Here is an 18905-nt window from a genome sequence, read left to right as displayed (position 1 = left end):
ATATGATGTCAGGTGATTTAATGCAAATAATTGAACAAGAGGGAAACATTTTTGATGTAGTTTTAACGCACAAAACATTTTATCGATAAATTGAAATATACTACCAAATGAATCTTGACTGACATTTTCCTGACGTTTTTTCCTACTTATTTCGAGTTTACTTTAAAGAACTCCGGATTCCCAACTAAAAATCTGGCTTCTTGTTGACAAAATGGCAGCTACAGAAATAAGACCCTGACACCCGACAATATCATCAGTATTGGTATATTTTACAGAAAGATATATTCGAAATCGATAAATAAGGAAATTACTGTAAATACGTGTCTATGTTTAAAAATAAAATATATTATTGCAAAATAATGAATTTAATATGTTCAAAGCATTTTGGAATCCTTATTCTTAGATGTATCTAAAAATTTTATACTTTTACCCGCGTTTTATGAAAACAGTGTCATCAGCGCTACCTAGGAGTACAGAGAGAAACTATAGAAATAAAAAATTGCGATTTCTTATGAAATAAAGCGTTTCAACTATTTGTTGGCACTTGAAAATTATTATGCGGATGCATCAAAGTTAGAGAAAGGTTTTTACAATGGACTTGGAGAATTACATTCGTTATATGCACCATTCGGACTTCCAAGAATCGTGCATGAAACGCACATGAATTAAATAAATATACATTATAAGTTCTATATTTATTCAAATCTAGTGAAGAAGATTTACAAATCTGATAATAATTCTGATATCTTATAATAATTCTAATATAATTATGAGATTCTTCCTTATCCACGGTTGCAATCGTGGTATAAAGTCCAATATGGACGTCGGTATACGTTAATAGTTCCGGAATAGTCGATAAGTACGATTTTCCGAGAAATTTAAAGAAAGAGCGCGTATAAATATAAACTTCAAGGAAAATGTAAAAAAGAGGCTTTGAAAATGCTTTAATTTTGTAATTAATTACCTTACTGAAGAATATGGATGAAAAAAAGACGACACTACGCAAAGAAACCACCTCCTGAAAAGAAACAAAGGATGCAACTAATTTAACCGCCAAATCAAACGGATGTACGCATGCGCGTAGTATCGAAATATGGCGGCCGAAAAAGAATAGTTTAAGAATAGTTTAAAATTTAATAATTTGTTATATCTCTGTAACATATTCATCTGTAATTTCTTGAGATATATAGTTTTTCGTTTTCTTAGAACTTATTGATAATAATCATTTCCGTAACATATATTCTTAAAATATGTTTGGTAGAGTAATCATTTTGGTATATTCTTTTTCAACTTTTCAACGCCGTAAAATTGATGAAGATACCTCAAAAGACAATATTAGTAATATACAAAAAATTTATTACCATTTATTCCAAATTATCAGAGGTTGACACAAAAGTAGATTTGCTTGATTTAAATTTTCATCCTCTGGCTTACTCTGTAGTGTCGACAGAGAGTGTCGCTACTGCTCTACTCTGCGCTTCGCATCTTCTCCGCTACTACATTTTTCCGAAGAGTTCCGTCTATTTCGATAGTAACATCGATCTATCGAATCAAATTTGTACCACGTGCAATGTGACATACATGATACATGATCCACGTGCATTTCTGTAGTTAATTTAATACTTAGCATTTTTATAAAAAATTGTACATATTTGTATTATAAATATTAATGTAAATATATAATCAGAAAATGAATGTAATACCGTGTGCAACTTGGGTGAGAAGAGGTGTTGCGTCTACGAATCCTCAGAAGGTTAATAAATAATATGTCAAGATTTTAGTTAAATTTTAGTTCTTCATTGATCTCAATATCAAGAATGCAATTTTTATAATATTTAAGGTGGAAACTCGTTTAATCTTATGTATTAAAATTTTTTTCTGAATCTCTTAGGTTGAACTGACACCTAAAGAATTAGAACAGATTATAAAACAAACACAGTCCGAATTACAGTAAGTATTTTGCCGATTTGTGATTAGTTAATAAAGAAGGTTTTTTATAACTAAATAAATATTTTTTACTTTTTTGCAGAGATGCTGAAAGTGATGAAGAACAGGACAATGTTGTGGAACAAAAAATGGACACAAAATCTGAACTTGATACATGCGAAACTGATGAATATAACTTTGACAAATATGATGAAGAATGTATGATAAACAATTTGATATATCATATTAATACTAGCAGTAAAACTTTTTCTTAAGGTATTTGTCTTTGTATATAGCAAGTAATATACATTGTAATATTAAAAATATTGCAAGTTTCGGAGAAGATGGTCAAGATCCCTTTGTGACAGGGGATGATGATGATTCAGAAAAGGAAGATGATGCTATAAAAAGTGATGACAATCTTGTATTAGTTGGACATGTTGATGGAGATGCTAGTATTTTAGAAGTATTTGGTTGGTATAATTTTTAACTAAGTTCTAATTCTTTTAATGATAAAACCTATACTTTTATTTGCAAATATTTTATATATATATATTATATACTTTGCAGTTTATAATGAAGCTGAAGGTTCATTTTATTGTCATCATGACATACTGTTACCATCGTTCCCACTGTGTATGGAATGGCTCAATTTTGATCCCACAGATTCAAAACCAAGTAAGTAGAAATAATGCTTACATAATTATATTTCAAATACTAATGGGTTTATTTTGTTGTAGGTAATTTATGTGCAATTGGTAATATGACTCCTATAATAGATGTATGGGATTTGGATTTAATAGACTGTTTAGAACCAGCTTATAAACTTGGTCGCAAGGCAAATAAGAAAAAAAATCAAAAACGTGTTGGACACAAAGATGCTGTATTAGATTTGGCATGGAATGAAAATTATGTGTTAGTATTACCATGTACCGAATCAGAATTTTACAATTATTTTTAAAACTCAATACCGTGAATTTTTTTAGACATGTACTTGCTAGTGGATCAGCTGATCAAACAGTTCTTTTGTGGGATTTAGAAAATGGAACACCTGTCAATAAATTTGATTCTTTTGATGAAAAAGTTCAATCATTACAATGGCATCCAACAGAAACACATCAGTTATTAACAGGATGTGCAGATAAGTATGTTTACTCATTTTTATTTAATTTAAAATGTTCTCCAATTATATTTTGAATATTTATATTTAATTTTATACCCAGGATCGTGAGATTATTTGACTGTAGATACGAATCACTTATGAAATATTGGGAAGCAGCAGGAGAAATAGAGAGGGTGTTATGGAATCGTTTTGATTCTAATTATTTAATAGTGAGTATATTCAATATATTAATTTTTTATAATTAAAATATATATCGAAATTTATACCTATTTGTACCCATTTAGGCAAGTACCGACAATGGATACATACACTATATTGATATAAGAGAAGATAAACCAATCTGGAGTATACAAGCTCATACAAAAGAAGTTACAGGTAAATATACATACAATATAAATGAAATTAATTGAAGTTTAAAAACTAAATATATTTTTCACATTGTAATTTTAGGCTTATCTCTTAGCTCGTCGTGTTGTGGTCTTCTTGTTACGTCGGCAAATGACGGTATAATAAAGGTATGGGACATTATTAGTAACACAGAACCAGAACTTATTTTTGAGAAAAAAAGTAATCTTGGTGCTCTACTATGTCTAACATCAAATCCGGATAATCCTTTTGTATTTGCTGCTGGGGGAGATAACAAGTCATGCAATTTTAAAGTATTTGACTTCTTGGATATTTCGGAAGGTATATTTATACTTAATTGTGCATTTTTTTATAATTATATAGTATCAATGAAAACACAATGTGTAACTTCTTTTTCATACAGTACGCGAAAGATTTCAAACTAGAATAAATGTACAAAACGGAAATAACAGTACTGCGATAAATCGACAAAATGACACGGGAGAAATGGTTGATGTAACTGAATATATGGATTCAATGATTCTTAACGCGCACGGATCTGAACATAAGAAATACAATAAATAAAACAGTGAAGTCTTGATGATGAATTCGATAAAGACTGCAAAGTAAAGGTATGGTACTCGTATTTTATTACTTGTACATTATTGTGATATAAATAAAACACTAGAAAAAAAATATTTGGACGATTGAATTACAATTTCACAGTTTCTTCTTAAAACATGTAGTTTATTTTTCCTTGTAATAATATAATGTTAATTTCAACAATAGTTTTCGAAAGTCTTACAATCTGTACAACATAGCAATTTTGTTTTAATCATTTACAACACACACACAAATTTAATTTAATTTTAACACATTTTTACACATTGAAGACAGTTGGTAAAAATTTTTTATTAATATATTCAATATCATAAAAATAGAAAAAATTGTTAAATTATATAACAATTATATTTTGAATCAATGATTATTAAAATGTTTGTTAGAATAAAAGTTCAAATTTTCGAATTACATATTATGCAATATAATATGTATCATATAAGTCGTGAATAATATAAGATCGTTTAAAGCATACTTTACTCAATTTTTCTATTTTCTGCAAAAGTAAAATATAGTACGAAAACAAAAATAAAGTTTTGCCAATTTAATGGTGATGAACGCAAAAAGATGGAATTATTTTCTATTCAATGTAAATTTGATATTTGTGTTATAAAATTTATAAAATTGATGACATTGATGAAAAACAATTTACCAATGACAACTATGAGATTTTCAGGTATCATTATTATAAATTCTCTTTAACATTGCATGATTACATAATTCTTTATTACCTATATAATGCAATAGTTGTATGTATAAATGTCTGTAAAAGTATTATTTACTTTCATGTTTATGATAAACAATAGTAATTGCAACGACAAGTTACTTTTTATGTTTTGATCTAACTAGCATACAAATATTTTACACGAATTTAAAAAGAATCGGTTATATAACATTTTATATTTTCATGCAGTTACAAAATAATTCTGTTATTTATGGTCCTTACATTCACAACGAATTTTGTGTGATTCAATTCGGTAATGCTATATATTACCTGGTAACGTAAAATATGTAAAAATAAATACAATAAAAGAAATATAAATCACAGTTACAAGTGATCAGGCAGTTACTAATGTGAGCTTAGCTGTAACAGCATTTTCGCTCTATTGTAATACAATAACAAAGAAAATATATTTCAAAGCAGTATTTCACTTTTTTTTAATTTTACTACTTAAGAAAATTAATATTTAATAGATTGGTCAAATACCGCTTTCAATTAACAGTATATTGAATCTATAAATATATTCTATTATTATTAAAGTATGGGCAATAAAGAAGTACGTAAAAATTACACCTGTGTTTCAACATAATGAGCAATCAAAGTTAGCAAAGACTTTTTGATATAAATTCAAATCTACTTAAAATATGTGAAACTGTATGTCACTTATTTGTTTTTATATTACGCACTATGTTATGTGTTTTAATTACATAACCTTTTATATATATATATCTATGTATAAATTAAAAATTTCTTAAATTTTTAGCATTAGCAAAATTAATTTGCTATGAAAATATAAAGCTTAGAACAGATCGAATTTATAAATAATTTGGAATGGGATAAAGGTATGTACGTACCAATGCCAGTTTCGTATTTCTCCACTATAGTAATTATTAAATAAACAAGTTAAATATTTTATATTGTACATAAATGAGTTCACTAAAATATTCTAATTAACAATCTTACAACATGCTTTCTGGCAGTGGTGTTATAGATTCAATGAAAGTCATGTGGGCATTGTTATGTCAACAATAGATTATCAAATTACATTTGCCATGTTAATGCTTACAATCAATAAATAAATAAAATAATATCTGAAGTTGCACTACAAAAATTATCTAAAATATTTAATCAAATATTAAAGATTAATTTAGAATACTGTCAAACTATAAAATAAATAACATTAAGTACAACTAACTTCTATTGATATTTTATATGTGAAATAGATTATTATAATGAATCAGACAATTTTGATGTTGATATGAAACAATGATACATGACATATTTCTTATACTGTATTGAAGACATAAGTCAATGATTCCACCAATAGCATAAAACATCTGACCTCATTGAATGTTATATAACCTGTAACACATAGACAAAATGGTTGTTTTTGTCTATAAAATGGACCATAGTCCATGGAGATTGACATACATTATGTAATATATTAATTAGATTAATTCATACACATATGTGATATAGCATTGAGCTAAGCATCCGTTCCTATATCCAGACTTCTAGAATCTTGATTAGAATCGTGCTGGCTTCCATTTTCGGAAGAAGCACTGCTAGATAAACCAGACTGATCTGAACTTTTTTTTACTTTGGGCTTATATTCTGTAATAACAACAGTAACATTATTTACTGTCACTTCATTGGTTTGAGCCGTACTACGATCTATATTTTTTAGACGAGGTGGATGCCTATTTTTACGCCGTGGTTTATCCAATTTACGGTCTTTTTCTTTACCACTACTCGTTGTACTACCTCCACTTCCACCCTCCTTCTTTCCCGGTTTCAAAAGTGGTACATACTGTTGCTGTGCAACCTAGACATAAATTGCTGTTAATACAATTATATTCCTTAATTGACTTCATAGCTTTAATATAGTTTATTACATTTATGGCAAATAAACAACATATCATTTCAAAATAATATAATATTATAACCTGTTGTGCCACAAGTTGGGGATTAATGCGGGGTTTCCGCGTAGAAGTTCCTTTTCGGACGTCACACATGAGGCACTTAAATGCTTCTGCGGTATTTCTATACGTGCAGACACTACAGTCCCAATAGTTTTCTTCCAAAACCTTCGCCTGACGTTTTCCACTTCCCGAATGGTTCATTGTTCATGAAAGTCAGTTTTAAAACACTGTACCTTCTCAAAAGAGAGTTTGCCTTCCTATATTTGCTTTCAGCCTCATTAAAAGTGATTTTATGAACACTGATTACTTTATGACAATGAGAATGCTCCAAAAGAGCAAGAACAAAGATATTCAATAAAAATAATCTGTAATTGTCTAAGACAATATTTTGTGCATCAACTAAACAGGATACACAATTGTCGAATGTATTCATCTTTACAATACAAACCATCTGTATCTCTTTGTTGTGTCATTCTGGTATACATTTTTTATGGTATATCTAAAACAAATAAAATATCAATTATTATAGTACAGCAACAAATAGTAATAAATATATAATTTGCAATTCCTTTTATATACCCTTATGTGTTACTTGACAGATAATTGTGCCTACGTATACATAACATACATATATTATTTTCAGTAATTAAATCAATTGTTCACATAAATATTTAATTAACTTGATTTTTTGTTTCTTATTGTAATATATTATTTATTTCATAAACATACCAACTAAAAGTACCAATGTTGGAACTTTTCTTGCATTGAGGGTTATCTGTTTTTTTTCTGTTGTATCACAAATTTTTAGTTTGTTATTTAAAAAAAATGATATTTATATTAAACATCCATGATAGTGTATGGTTCGAAGTAATTGATTTAACAAAGTTTAAATTCTGCTTATGAAGCAGGCATTCCAAATATTATTTTCTTTAATGAAACAGATGGAATTCCTCACTTGCATATAAAAGTATCATTATTGCACCTATACAACGTTCTCTTTGACAGTATTGTCAGTATATCCTATACACATGCACCGAACACTCTGACGCGTTTACGGTCAGGATACTTTTTTAATCTTTTGTCTCATTGTAAAATGATTGCATTACACATAAAAAACCAATAAAAATCAACCAACTCAAAGATATTGACAAACAATCTATCTACAGCGCTGTTCCTCTATCGGTCGAACAGCGGAATGTTGAATACGGACCAAAATACTACTCCGTTTGGCAACATTGCACACAACAGTGCTGTATATTACTATTGAAAGACCCTTTTTTATTTATTTGAGCAAGAATGAAAACTAATACATAGTAACACAATGTACTCATATAAACATATAAGGTAGTAATAAACAAGATAAACTATTCTAAACTTTTATTTTTACAGAACTTTTACATGAGAAGTTTATTGAAAAAGTAATTTATTTTTCATTCAACGAGAGATCATACCTCTTTTGCGCAACCCGACCGACTTCAGTACGTTCGCTCCCACTTAGAGTTGTCTCTCTACCTATGCCTTTAATTCGTCAGTCATATACAAGGTGTATACAAATATATGAATAAGGAGAAGAATTAATAATATATGAAATGAACAAAGTAAAAGATCACTAAGTATATACACTCGATGTTACAAACGCGCAAGTGCGCTACAAAGCGTACTTTAACAAGTTAGAGCTAAAATGCACAGAACAAATAAAAACTGGTCGTATGATGAATATGATCTCTCTTTGAGTGAAAAATAGATTATATAAAAACTTTTTATTATTTTAACATAACATTGTTCGATGTGTTTTCCTTTTTTTCTGTATACTCACATAAGATTGAAGAATAAAATTATAAAATAAAGATCTGATGTTATCATTTATACACATATCTTTGAAAGAAAGTATGAGGGGGGATCGAAACAGGCCCACCAAGCTATCCGATTTCGCCTTGTTGATCGAAAACTCCCACCGAATTTTTGAGATATTTACTTTCAAACTAGATGGCGATAAAGTTGTGGCAATCAACACCACATAGGGGTGCAATCACAGTCTATTTTACTCAGCAATACACTCAAATAGATGTGACAGTGCTGGACACTGTAGGTGGTAGTACCAAGTGCTTTGTGGGTGTTTTTTTTCTTATACTAAGTTGATTAAAAAAAATAAAACATATGTAAATGTAATTACAAAGAAAAATAAGTTTGTTATATCAAATTGGACTGAGCGATATGGTATGTTTTTCGATTGTTTACTGTTTCTTATAATTATTGTAAAAATAATTTGAAGGTTAACGAATATAAACAATAATAGAAATTAATGATACTTTCTCCGCGTAAAAATTTATTATTATAGAATAATATTTCACTTTCATTATGTTTATAAAATATATAATGAGATATAATGAAAAATGTCAAATCAAAATAAGAAAATCTTGACGAACTTTTTCCATACTTATCCGATAATTATAAATAATTTGCATAAATTGCAAATGGCAACAATGGGTTGTCATAAAAAATTCAAAACCAACGTTTCGTATTTACTGTACAGAATTCCAACCATTATGCTAAAATTAATAAAACACAACTTTTTAATACTTTTTAAAAATAAAACCGGGAAATGTTTATGCGATTAGGACATATCAGATGAAATGGACAAATCATGGGATCATCCATGGACTACAGAGGAAATGCGAAATAACAGAAGAGATTGGAGTTTAGCAGGTGATGCAGGACTTCTTAAACACCTTCAGCAATTTTCTGAAGTATGATTTAAATTTATGATGTAGTTTTCTTTTGTAACAAATATATTAAAAGTCTATGTATGTACATTGATAAGATTTGTATTTATTTATAATATCTTCTTATAGAATATAGTATCACTAGCTAACAAAGTTGAGGAAAGTTTAGATTCATTGACAACTCAATTACATGAAACAACAATATTTATAGATAATATTACCAATACATCATTGGCTTTGGCCAATACTCAATTTATTGAAAGCCGTGTACAAGAAGATGATGTAGAGATTGAGAAGAAAGTAGAAACCTCAGCACAGGTAAATGAAGATAAGATAATATGAAATGTTTGAATAATTTTGGTTATTAATCTGTTATTAACTTATGTATAGGAATGTAAGAACCAGGATTTAGAAGCTGCAGAGTTGATAGCTAATGTCAGTGATAATATAAAACAAGGTCTAAACATAATGTATGAAAAATATAAAGAAATGGAATTTGTTGACAGTGATAGCGAAGAAGAAGAAGATGAGGACAATAAAGTAGTGTTAAGGTAAATATCTTTAAATAAAATCTACTATAGCATATTTATTATAAAAACAATTTGTTTGGTTATTGGCAATTTCATTTTAGCGTTGTGTTGGGGCCAAATAATCCATACCAAGATCGGCCTTTACCTTATGTCATTGGTTCTGAAAAGTGGAAAAATTCAAGTAAAATTGGATTAGAAAGTAGTAGCAGCAGTGAATCAGAACAAGTAGATGAAGAGGACTCAGACAGTGAGGTTGATGACACATCAGCATTTAAGGACATTAATATAGATCCAAAAACAAACTTAGTGGGATTATTACCATCTTTGAGTGAAAACTACAGTCAAAGAAATGATCTAATATTTAATGAAAAGATAGATGTGATCAGTCAAAATAATATAGATTCTATTTCTGAATCAGATACTCCTAATCATAGTGTACCAAAGGTTAGTGTAATTTTTCATACAATATCATTTATTTCAAATTGCTCATCATAATATTACAAAAGATTTATATTATTTTCTCAGGTATTATCAAATGAATCAGCACCAAATTTTGCAGAAGAATTGGCTAAACGGTTAGGTACTGTTAGACAAGCTCAAAAACCGACTAGTATAGATGAGAAAAGTGAAGCATCAATAAATCGATATAAAGGTACTTATAGAAATAAAACAATTTTTGCTTTATTAATAATTAACCATTATTATGTTTATGTTAGAGGACTTATTTGCATCAGAAGAAGATGAAGATGTTTCAAGTCATGAACCAAAAAATATATTTAGTGAAACTAAAAAACTTGTAAATGATCAATTGTCAGAAACTTTATGGAAAGAGAAACCAATTAAATCTTATAAGAATAATATTATACCTGCCAGCATTGATGTACCACCTCCAATTAGTACAATCTGTAGGTTTTATTCTATTTAAATTTTGTGTAATTCGTGTAATTATATCCATAAGTTTTTTAACAAAATTCTATATTCCTAGCCACTAAACCAAAATCAGCGATTGATGATCTTTTTGCTGATGCTGATTCTGAAGATTCCGATATTTTCTCATCAAAAAATACAGTGAAAACAGTCGTTAAAAATAAACACCCAAGTAATATTCCGGCAAATGCAGAAAATGCACAAAAAAAATATTTGGACATTGTGGCACCATCCGTTGCTGGCAATGTTGCTACAAGTACACCTGAAACTAATGTAAATACCACTAATCTGTTTAGCGACGATGAAGATGCGGGCGATCTCTTTAAGTCATCTACAAATCAATCGCAAAGTAAACAAGTAAGATTACAGAAAATAATGATACAATTGATACAAATGTTTTAGTAATATTATGACATTAATATTTACTTTATGATTCAGAAATCTGTAGGTGGGGACTCAATACGTGGAAACATTTTAACTTCAGAAATCGAAAACGAATTATCGAGCAAAATTTCGCGAACGCCTTCATCCGGATCTACTGGTAGTAATACGTCAATGAAATACGAAAACAGTACAAATAACGATCCTATGCATGATCGTTCGCGAAATGTTGTGTCAAATGATAATGTTAGTGAACGAGATTCTCTCGTGATAGCAAGAAATAATGCCGAAAATATATTCACGGATGAAAGTAACAATAGTAGTGGAATATCGATCCAACCGTGGAGTATTAATAACACAGGAGGTTGGAGCATAAGGTAAGTTAATATTATTATTTCTATTATTATTATCTACTTTAATTTATTGTTAGATAAATATCCACTGTCGTAGCACGAAGATCTATAGAGACCCTCGTAATTTTACAAACTATATGACTTTGTTTGTAATTTTTAAATCTATAACTTTTCGAATATACAGATTTTTAGATTTAGAAATTGTCAGTCATTTTAATTTACAAATTGAAAAATTAAAAAGTTCTCAAAGTTTCAAATTAAGAAATATAGAGTTCACTAGTTATACTGCGGTCGGTAAAGGTTTGGCAATCACGCGTTATCCATTCTGTATCTTCTTCTACTTCTACAATCCCGGCAAGGGCAATATAAACTACATTGTAAAAGAATGGACGTGCGTGCCAAGCGCTGAAAATGTCGTTGAATTGATGATCCAAACATTAGTCATCCTTCATTGCATTATAGTGACCGTATCGTTTAGAAGGCACAAGTTCCAAGGCAATCTCCTTCAGTTTACTATTATTCCATTCCGAAACAGTATCTCTTAAACGTATATGTTTCAACAAGATAATTTTTATCTATATTTGTTTCTAATTGCATCACGCGAAGTAAGTACAACATATTTTCACGATTTATGCATTATATTTATTTAGTTTTATTATTTCATACATAATATTTTTGTTACTAAAGATCATATTTTATCATTCGTAAATATTCATTTTAAGTTGCGCAAATAGGTCCTTCACAGCACTCTGGGTAAGGTTTGCTTATGTCTCTTTCACGATATCCAATTTGTTTTCCTTCCTGACAAAAATACACTGGGCATCTAAAACATTTAATCATATTGAACATAAATTTAATCACTGTACATTTATTTTGAAAACATTATTTTACAAAAGTCGCAAATCAACAAAAATTCAGTCGTGTATGATAACATTTCCCGAATAGTTTGTATACAATATGCGTTATTTAATCGTTGTTGATTTAAAGTCATGACTTACGTTGTAGCGCTTACAGATCCGTCTTCGTGACACGTCACTTTATTGCATTTAATGTAGTGTACCCCGACACTGAGATCTTGGCCATCATAGTTTTTACAATCTCCTGTTTATCAAAAACATATTTATAGAATTTAATTTTTTCGATGCTCTGCTTTTTTTATATTAAATTACATCTATTAATCCTTTCGCTATAGCCCTTTCTGCCGAAAATTGTTTCTGCACGATCATACATTAAAATTATCTAATTCAGCGTTTGATTGACCATCAAATAAAATAAAATAATTTTATAATTAATTTTTAATTTCGTATAAAATTTTGCGTCGTTAGATTTGAAATATGGTGCAAAATGCAAATGAGGCAGATGAACCAGATTGTACAAAAAAAAAGGCTATCACGATAAATTAAAAAATTTAAATTATACATAAAACAGTATTTCATTTATATTTAACGTATGGACGACTGTAATTAGTATTCCATGATCATTTCACGGCGAGCAAATTACGCATTGCGATCAATTGTATCTTACAGCTGCCACATATTCAATAGTCATATTTATGTTTTATGATCGCCATCCGATATATTTTATCTTTTAAAAAATAATTTAGACATACCTTTCACCTCCGAGAGGAAACAAATCGCCATCAAAAGTGACCACAATATGACACTCTTCATTTTTAAATTTGTTTTAAATCGTTCAACTTTCGACAAATACTGGTACATCATCGACATCCGATTTTTTCTTTTATACATGCATTGCCCCCCTCTTATCTGCCGTGACCTTTACTCAACCTTTATGATTTCAGGAATTCTATCTACTGTCACAATGTGCAATAAGGAAATGTAAAACAAAAATTGACTCTACATGTTGTAATTCTTTTCTACATTAAGAAATTTTTTCATTTACAAGATTTCGCATTAAGGACATTTTTTATATTTTTTTAAAGTGTTTGATCGTTTACTTTTGTTATTAATATGTTTTCTTTAAATGTTTCGTAATTTCTTTTTTTACTTCTGTATTTTTAATTCTTCTTCTACTTCCGTGTTAATGCGCAGTTTGAAAACATCTCTGGCGCTATCTGATGGTAAGCGGGAAAACTTGCATTTTAAAAGTGCATTCTATAGTGCTCTTTTATCTAGCAGACTCTCGCAATACTAGACTGCTTAACTGATCTTATCTATCTTTTCCTTTCGATTTTATGAATCACTTCAAGAGTTCAGTTAGGTTATAAACTCTTAAAAGTAATTCCGTTCTAAAATCACTAACATGTGCAGAAATAGTTGGAAATTAATTCTATGTTACGAATAAAATGATTGTCGCACAGTGAAACAGGTAACAGTAGTAAGAAAAAAATTTCAATAAATTTTATTAACTCGTTAGCAAGAAGTATTTATATTGTCTACTGCAAAAATAGCTTCGAATGTAAAAAGTTTACATTCAAAACTATTTTTCTCTCTTGTTTCAGTGCACTTTCACCATTGATGACGTCGACCCGTTTAAAATCGGAGGAGATGTATTCTGAAAGAGTTGCAAGCGACAGTCTGTTCACAGCGCGAACACCTAATCGAGCGAGCGTTGCCCCGAATTCGATGAACAATTCCTCGCACGGAGAATTAAGCGAGGACGTACCATCGACGGAACAAGACGACGTGTTCGAGAACGAGGATTTGTTCGGACCACCTCCGTTACCGAAAGCGGACTCGAAGTTAGGAAAGTCGAAGGTGTCCTCGTTGTTCGACGATTCTGATTCCGGTGATGAACTGTTCTCGACGACGAGTTCAGGTTCTAGATCTCAGAAAAGCAACGATTTCTTCACAACGGGTGCTCAGCACTCCGACAAAACGAAGAGTATGCAGCGAAGAGGTCTTTTCGACGAAGATATAGACATATTCAGCAACAAAGATTCGCCAGACATTGACATCTTCGGCATAGCCACGAAACCACCAGCCAAAGAAGAAAACAATATTCCCAGTTGGAAAATACCGGACATATCAAACGATGGCTTCTTTACGAGCAACACTAGCGACACGATAGGAAAAAGTAAAACGATGGAAAAAAATCAGACCACTCGTGCACCGAAGAAGATCAGTCTGTTCGATGACGAGGAAGATATCGATGATGGTGATCTGTTCGCTACGAAGCCTGTTAAAAACGAGCCTAAAACCGAATCTCGTATTTTTAACGACAACGGTGATCAAATGGAGGAAAATGATTTGTTCTCTACTAAAAAAACATCCGACGGAAAAGAGACAAACGATAAGTCTTCTATCAAAACTGTTACGTCAGGTACAGATACCGTTGATCAAAATGTGCCCACTCGCCAGAGTGAAAGAGTGAGTAAGGATGTTCTTTCGGATAATAATTTGTTCTCCACCACTATTGGAACGCACGGATTGGTCTTCGAGGATGACGATTACGACGATTTGTTTAGTACAAAGAGTACTACAAGAGTAACTAAGGAAGAAAAAAAAGAAGAGAGTGTACGATCAAAATTACAAGCAATGGATGATACGAAGGTTAAAGACAGTTTATCTAAGGATGAAATTAATATCTTTGCAAAGGCTGAAGAACCGAATATTTTTGGCACAACGAGTAAAACAGAAGATGTACAGAGAGGCTCTTCTGACGAACGCAGTGTCACGGAAGATGTCGAAAGCGAGCCGAAGAAAAGTCCTCCAAAATCGTTGGACATTCAAGCAGTCACCTCGTCATCTTCGTCCGACGAAAATAGTCAGGGAACGAAACGAGTGGTGTCTGGTAAAATAAAAAATTTGATGGGAAAGATGGGTGATTTGAAGATACTTTCACCTATGGACACACCACCTCTATGGCGAAGAAGCGAAGAAAAAACGGACGAGGAAGATAGTACGGCGGATAGAGACAGCGATGACGGCGGATGCATTAGTATACAAGGTCACAGTTCATCTTTAAGCGTATCTGGTAATGTATATCATTTACACTAATTGACCGTTTCAAATTCTAATAGTATTATTGTTTGGTAACTGAAAATAAATATTTTATTTTTTCTGTTGCAGAAGATAGTATCACCCAGAAACAATCTTTACAATCAACGATTTCAGGAGAAAGTAATGTAGAAAGTGCTATTAGTTTTGATGAACCTGCTCAAGTAGAAACGTTATCTACTACTGCCTCCAAGGTAATTGTTGGACTACATTTTTCGCAAACTTTATTACCCAAATGATCATTCATTGTAAGCAGTTCATAAATATTTAGCTCATGCTAAATTACATACGAACTTAATTAGAATATTGATACTTGAAATCATGCTAATTTCGTCATAAATTACGTTTTTAAGTCTTTATGTTCACTATTATACGCTGTTAATGATTATTATTTTATTTTTCAGACACGAGTCAGAATACAGGCAAAACGTCGACCTCAAAGCAGGCACGCGCGTAAGTCAGCCCTTATACAAAGCGGAATCGATTTCGATACTGTAGATGCTTCGAAAAGCAGCTCGCAACATGAAAGTCTTGGCAACCCGCCTCAGAATACTTTCAAAGACCCGGGTTCACATACTGCCACAAATTCTGATCGTTTAGTTTCTGATAATCTTCATCGAACAGCTGACAGTAATATTTTCTTAACTGCGGATGATAAATCTGAACTTGGTAGTTTAAGTAAGGAGAGTTCAATGAGTGCAAACAAAAATACTTTATTATCACCGTCAACCGACGAAGAAGATCTGTTCGATGTACCACCAGATTTGCCCGAAGATCCTCAAAAAGAGGATACCCTGTTCGGTAGAGCCCCTATTCTTTCACCGGTCGAACAAGTCGTTTCTGACAGAGTACCAACTAGTTTTAAACCATTGAAAGACACGCACATTAAACAGATCGATGACACGGATATGGAAACGGAAAAGAATACGCAAAAGATGGATAAGGACAATGTATTGGCTAAGCCTAGTCATGATTCGAGCACAAAAGCTGCAGTTTCGCTCGCGAATAAGGAAGAAATCAAAGCAGATAACGCCGAAGCAAAAGAAGAAGCGAAAGAGGTGGTCGATCCATTACGAGATAGTAGCCATGATCCGTTGAAAGACCCCAGCCAATTGTTCGCTTTCGTTACGAAAACCCCGTCTCCAGAAAAGGGCAAAAATCTATTGTTTTCTGAGGATGACAGCCTGTTTTCTAGTGGTGGTAAAAGGTCAACCGAAGAACAAACCATGAAAAAACCAGTCCTGGATTTATTTTCCGATGACGTGGGAGGTGACTTGTTTTCGACATCTTTAACCAAATCTGTAAAAAAGCCTTTGAAAGATACAAAAATTAGTTTGTTCGATGATGACGAACAAAATGATGAAGACGATAGTTTGTTTGGGCCGGTTGTAAAGAAATCGACGGTTAAAAGTGAACCCGTGAAAAAACAATCTGTACCACAATCTGGGAAGAAAATAAGTCTGTTCGATGACGATGACAACGATGCCGATTTATTCTCCGAGTCATCGGAGCAGACGCAAAAGTCAGATTCCGGAAGTGTCCAAGAACAATCGAACAGAAATGAAATCTTCTCGAGTATCGCCGAGCCCGTGAGAACTTCACACATTGCAGATATTTTTGCTGATCAGTCAAGCGGAGAGGATGACATCTTCGCGAGTAAAACTGTACCGAAGAAGATCGTGTCATCGAAATCGTTATTTCCTTCCGACGATGACGACGACGACGATAGTAATATTTTTGGAAAAAAACTCACGACTGAAACTCGCGTAAAGCCTACAGAAACGCGTTCAACTATTAAAAAATCGGTTACAAAAGATCTAAAGAAAACAGCTGAAAAGATCGGTGATGATCCTTTGAGTATTTTGCAAGACGATTAATCGTTTTTAGTAAGTTACGTACGTTTGTATTTATGTTTATATTTGTTTCCCAATTTTTAAATTTCTTAAATGGTTTTAAATTATGATGTATGAAGAATTGAATATATGTATATCGATTTCACGAATTGTATACTTTTTGGCGTAACTAGGATTTCTGTCTAGAATGGGCTCGCGTACAGAACCAAAAACAATAGACTCTGCTAGAGAAAATAGTGAAGTAAGAGAAGAAAGTATAGGGAATTATCTACTATAGTCTTGTATAGAGAACGAGGTTCGTTTATTCGTACAAATTAATGGCTATAAAAATTCCAAATTTCGGAATGTGAAAATCTTCAAATCCTCAAAAACCTAAATTTCTAAATTTTCAAATTCGGCAATCCTCAAATTTCCAAATCTTAAAGTCTGTAAATTCCCAAATTCTTAAACTTTGAAATTTCCAAATTTCCACCCCTCTAATTATAGGAATGTATCGTGTTTAGTACTGTATTTATTTTAATAATTTCCAGATAAGGGAGGGGTAGGGTTAGAATGTACAATCCACATTTTAAGGGGCCACTCATCCTAGGTCCTAGTTGCGTCCATGATTGAAGAAGTCATTCAAATGCAAGTGCACAATGTTAATTATGTATAAATTATAAAAAAGTATAACGCTGTGCGTTAAATATGTAGTACGAGCACTGTGCAAAGATGAACGATACAAAATTTAGCGGTGTAAAAAAGTGCGTATATGTTTCTTGTTATTTATTCTTTATGTGAAGATTAAAATTGAAGAACTACATTCTGATTTATAAGATATCTCACCAAAAATGTTTTGCAGTATTTTTCCACGATATTTTTCTTGAACGGAAATCCTAAATATAGTGAAACCACCGCAAAAAGATTTTTATGGAATGCCAAGAACAACGAACAATAAAACAAATAAGATAGTAATTAATACTGTTTCATTTATTACCATAGACTTACAGTACCAGTTTGCATAATTTAGTTGCAAGCAGTAAGTTAAATGTGCGTTGAGAATTCTGTTCTTATGTAGTTTATGCCTAGTTCATTCTATATGTATAGTTTATAATATTTATATATATATGCATATATATACATATATACATATATATATACATACGTGTATATCATTCCATGATGTATTGTACATATTGTATCCACTTTACGAAGCATGTAGTAGTACAAATAAATTGAGAGAATAAAATGTATTTATGGCACTATTGTACGTTTTTAATAATTCAGAATTTTATTGAAAATGTTAATTATATGTATTATATCACGTCAATGATTTTATCAGGATTGGGGAAAATACCAAAATCACCTTGAAATGTAATATTCAATATCATTGTTTTCGTGTTGCACTTGCATTAAAATTTTTTAATTAAAATTCGTCTTCATACGTAACATCATAATAATGAATATTTTTCTTTACGTTACAAAATAAATAAGTCTGCAATATTTCTTATTACTTGAAGTGTTCGAGGATTGGGTAATTTTTTT

The 18905-nt window shown here is 31.1% G+C and overlaps 4 protein-coding genes across 12 annotated transcripts; 2 read left to right on the top strand and 2 right to left on the bottom strand.

The window, feature by feature from the left end:
- The first annotated feature begins 1506 nt into the window (after positions 1 to 1506).
- On the top strand, positions 1507 to 7647 carry LOC105661921 (no child left behind). 2 transcript variants are annotated; one of them, XM_076535471.1, is made up of 12 exons: positions 1507 to 1753; positions 1892 to 1950; positions 2030 to 2145; positions 2223 to 2399; positions 2497 to 2604; positions 2667 to 2841; positions 2913 to 3071; positions 3150 to 3258; positions 3334 to 3424; positions 3500 to 3736; positions 3819 to 4026; positions 5497 to 7647. In XM_076535471.1, the coding sequence occupies exons 1-11, from the start codon at positions 1691 to 1693 to the stop codon at positions 3977 to 3979; spliced, it is 1455 nt and encodes a 484-aa protein (XP_076391586.1). In that variant the 5' UTR covers positions 1507 to 1690; the 3' UTR covers positions 3980 to 4026; positions 5497 to 7647. The 2 variants fall into 2 exon arrangements, with proteins under 2 accessions (XP_076391586.1, XP_012136062.1); XM_012280672.2 differs by lacking the exon at positions 5497 to 7647 and having other exon boundaries at positions 3819 to 4092.
- Positions 3887 to 18335, top strand: LOC100881233 (no child left behind). 7 transcript variants are annotated; one of them, XR_001095232.2, is made up of 13 exons: positions 8701 to 8872; positions 9274 to 9402; positions 9508 to 9696; positions 9769 to 9929; positions 10010 to 10352; positions 10434 to 10560; positions 10625 to 10813; positions 10894 to 11192; positions 11274 to 11593; positions 14031 to 15505; positions 15601 to 15722; positions 15933 to 18124; positions 18223 to 18335. XR_001095232.2 is itself a non-coding variant. In XM_012280666.2 (13 exons), exons 1-12 carry the CDS (start codon positions 8870 to 8872, stop codon positions 17403 to 17405), a joined length of 4830 nt encoding a protein of 1609 aa, XP_012136056.1. In that variant the 5' UTR covers positions 8701 to 8869; the 3' UTR covers positions 17406 to 17414; positions 17912 to 18335. The 7 variants fall into 7 exon arrangements, 6 of the variants coding, with proteins under 6 accessions (XP_012136057.1, XP_012136056.1, XP_076391542.1 ...); XM_012280666.2 differs by having other exon boundaries at positions 15933 to 17414; positions 17912 to 18335; XM_012280667.2 differs by lacking the exon at positions 8701 to 8872 and adding an exon at positions 3887 to 4026 and having other exon boundaries at positions 15933 to 18335.
- RYBP (ring and YY1 binding protein) lies at positions 4121 to 6856 on the bottom strand. Of its 2 annotated transcripts, XM_012280671.2 has the most exons (3): positions 6680 to 6856; positions 6198 to 6558; positions 4121 to 6095 (listed from the first exon to the last, which is right to left on the bottom strand). In XM_012280671.2, exons 1-2 carry the CDS (start codon positions 6854 to 6856, stop codon positions 6220 to 6222), a joined length of 516 nt encoding a protein of 171 aa, XP_012136061.1. In that variant the 3' UTR covers positions 4121 to 6095; positions 6198 to 6219. The 2 variants fall into 2 exon arrangements, with proteins under 2 accessions (XP_012136061.1, XP_012136059.1); XM_012280669.2 differs by having other exon boundaries at positions 4121 to 6558.
- On the bottom strand, positions 12189 to 13393 carry LOC100876008 (uncharacterized). Its single transcript, XM_003701288.3, has 3 exons — positions 13179 to 13393; positions 12568 to 12670; positions 12189 to 12392 (listed from the first exon to the last, which is right to left on the bottom strand). Exons 1-3 carry the CDS (start codon positions 13315 to 13317, stop codon positions 12287 to 12289), a joined length of 348 nt encoding a protein of 115 aa, XP_003701336.1. The 5' UTR covers positions 13318 to 13393; the 3' UTR covers positions 12189 to 12286.
- Positions 18336 to 18905: the final 570 nt, after the last annotated feature.

This window comes from Megachile rotundata, chromosome 1 (genome assembly GCF_050947335.1).
Source record: "Megachile rotundata isolate GNS110a chromosome 1, iyMegRotu1, whole genome shotgun sequence".
NCBI classification, from domain to species: domain Eukaryota; kingdom Metazoa; phylum Arthropoda; class Insecta; order Hymenoptera; family Megachilidae; genus Megachile; species Megachile rotundata.
This window is presented reverse-complemented; position numbering and strand designations above follow the sequence as displayed.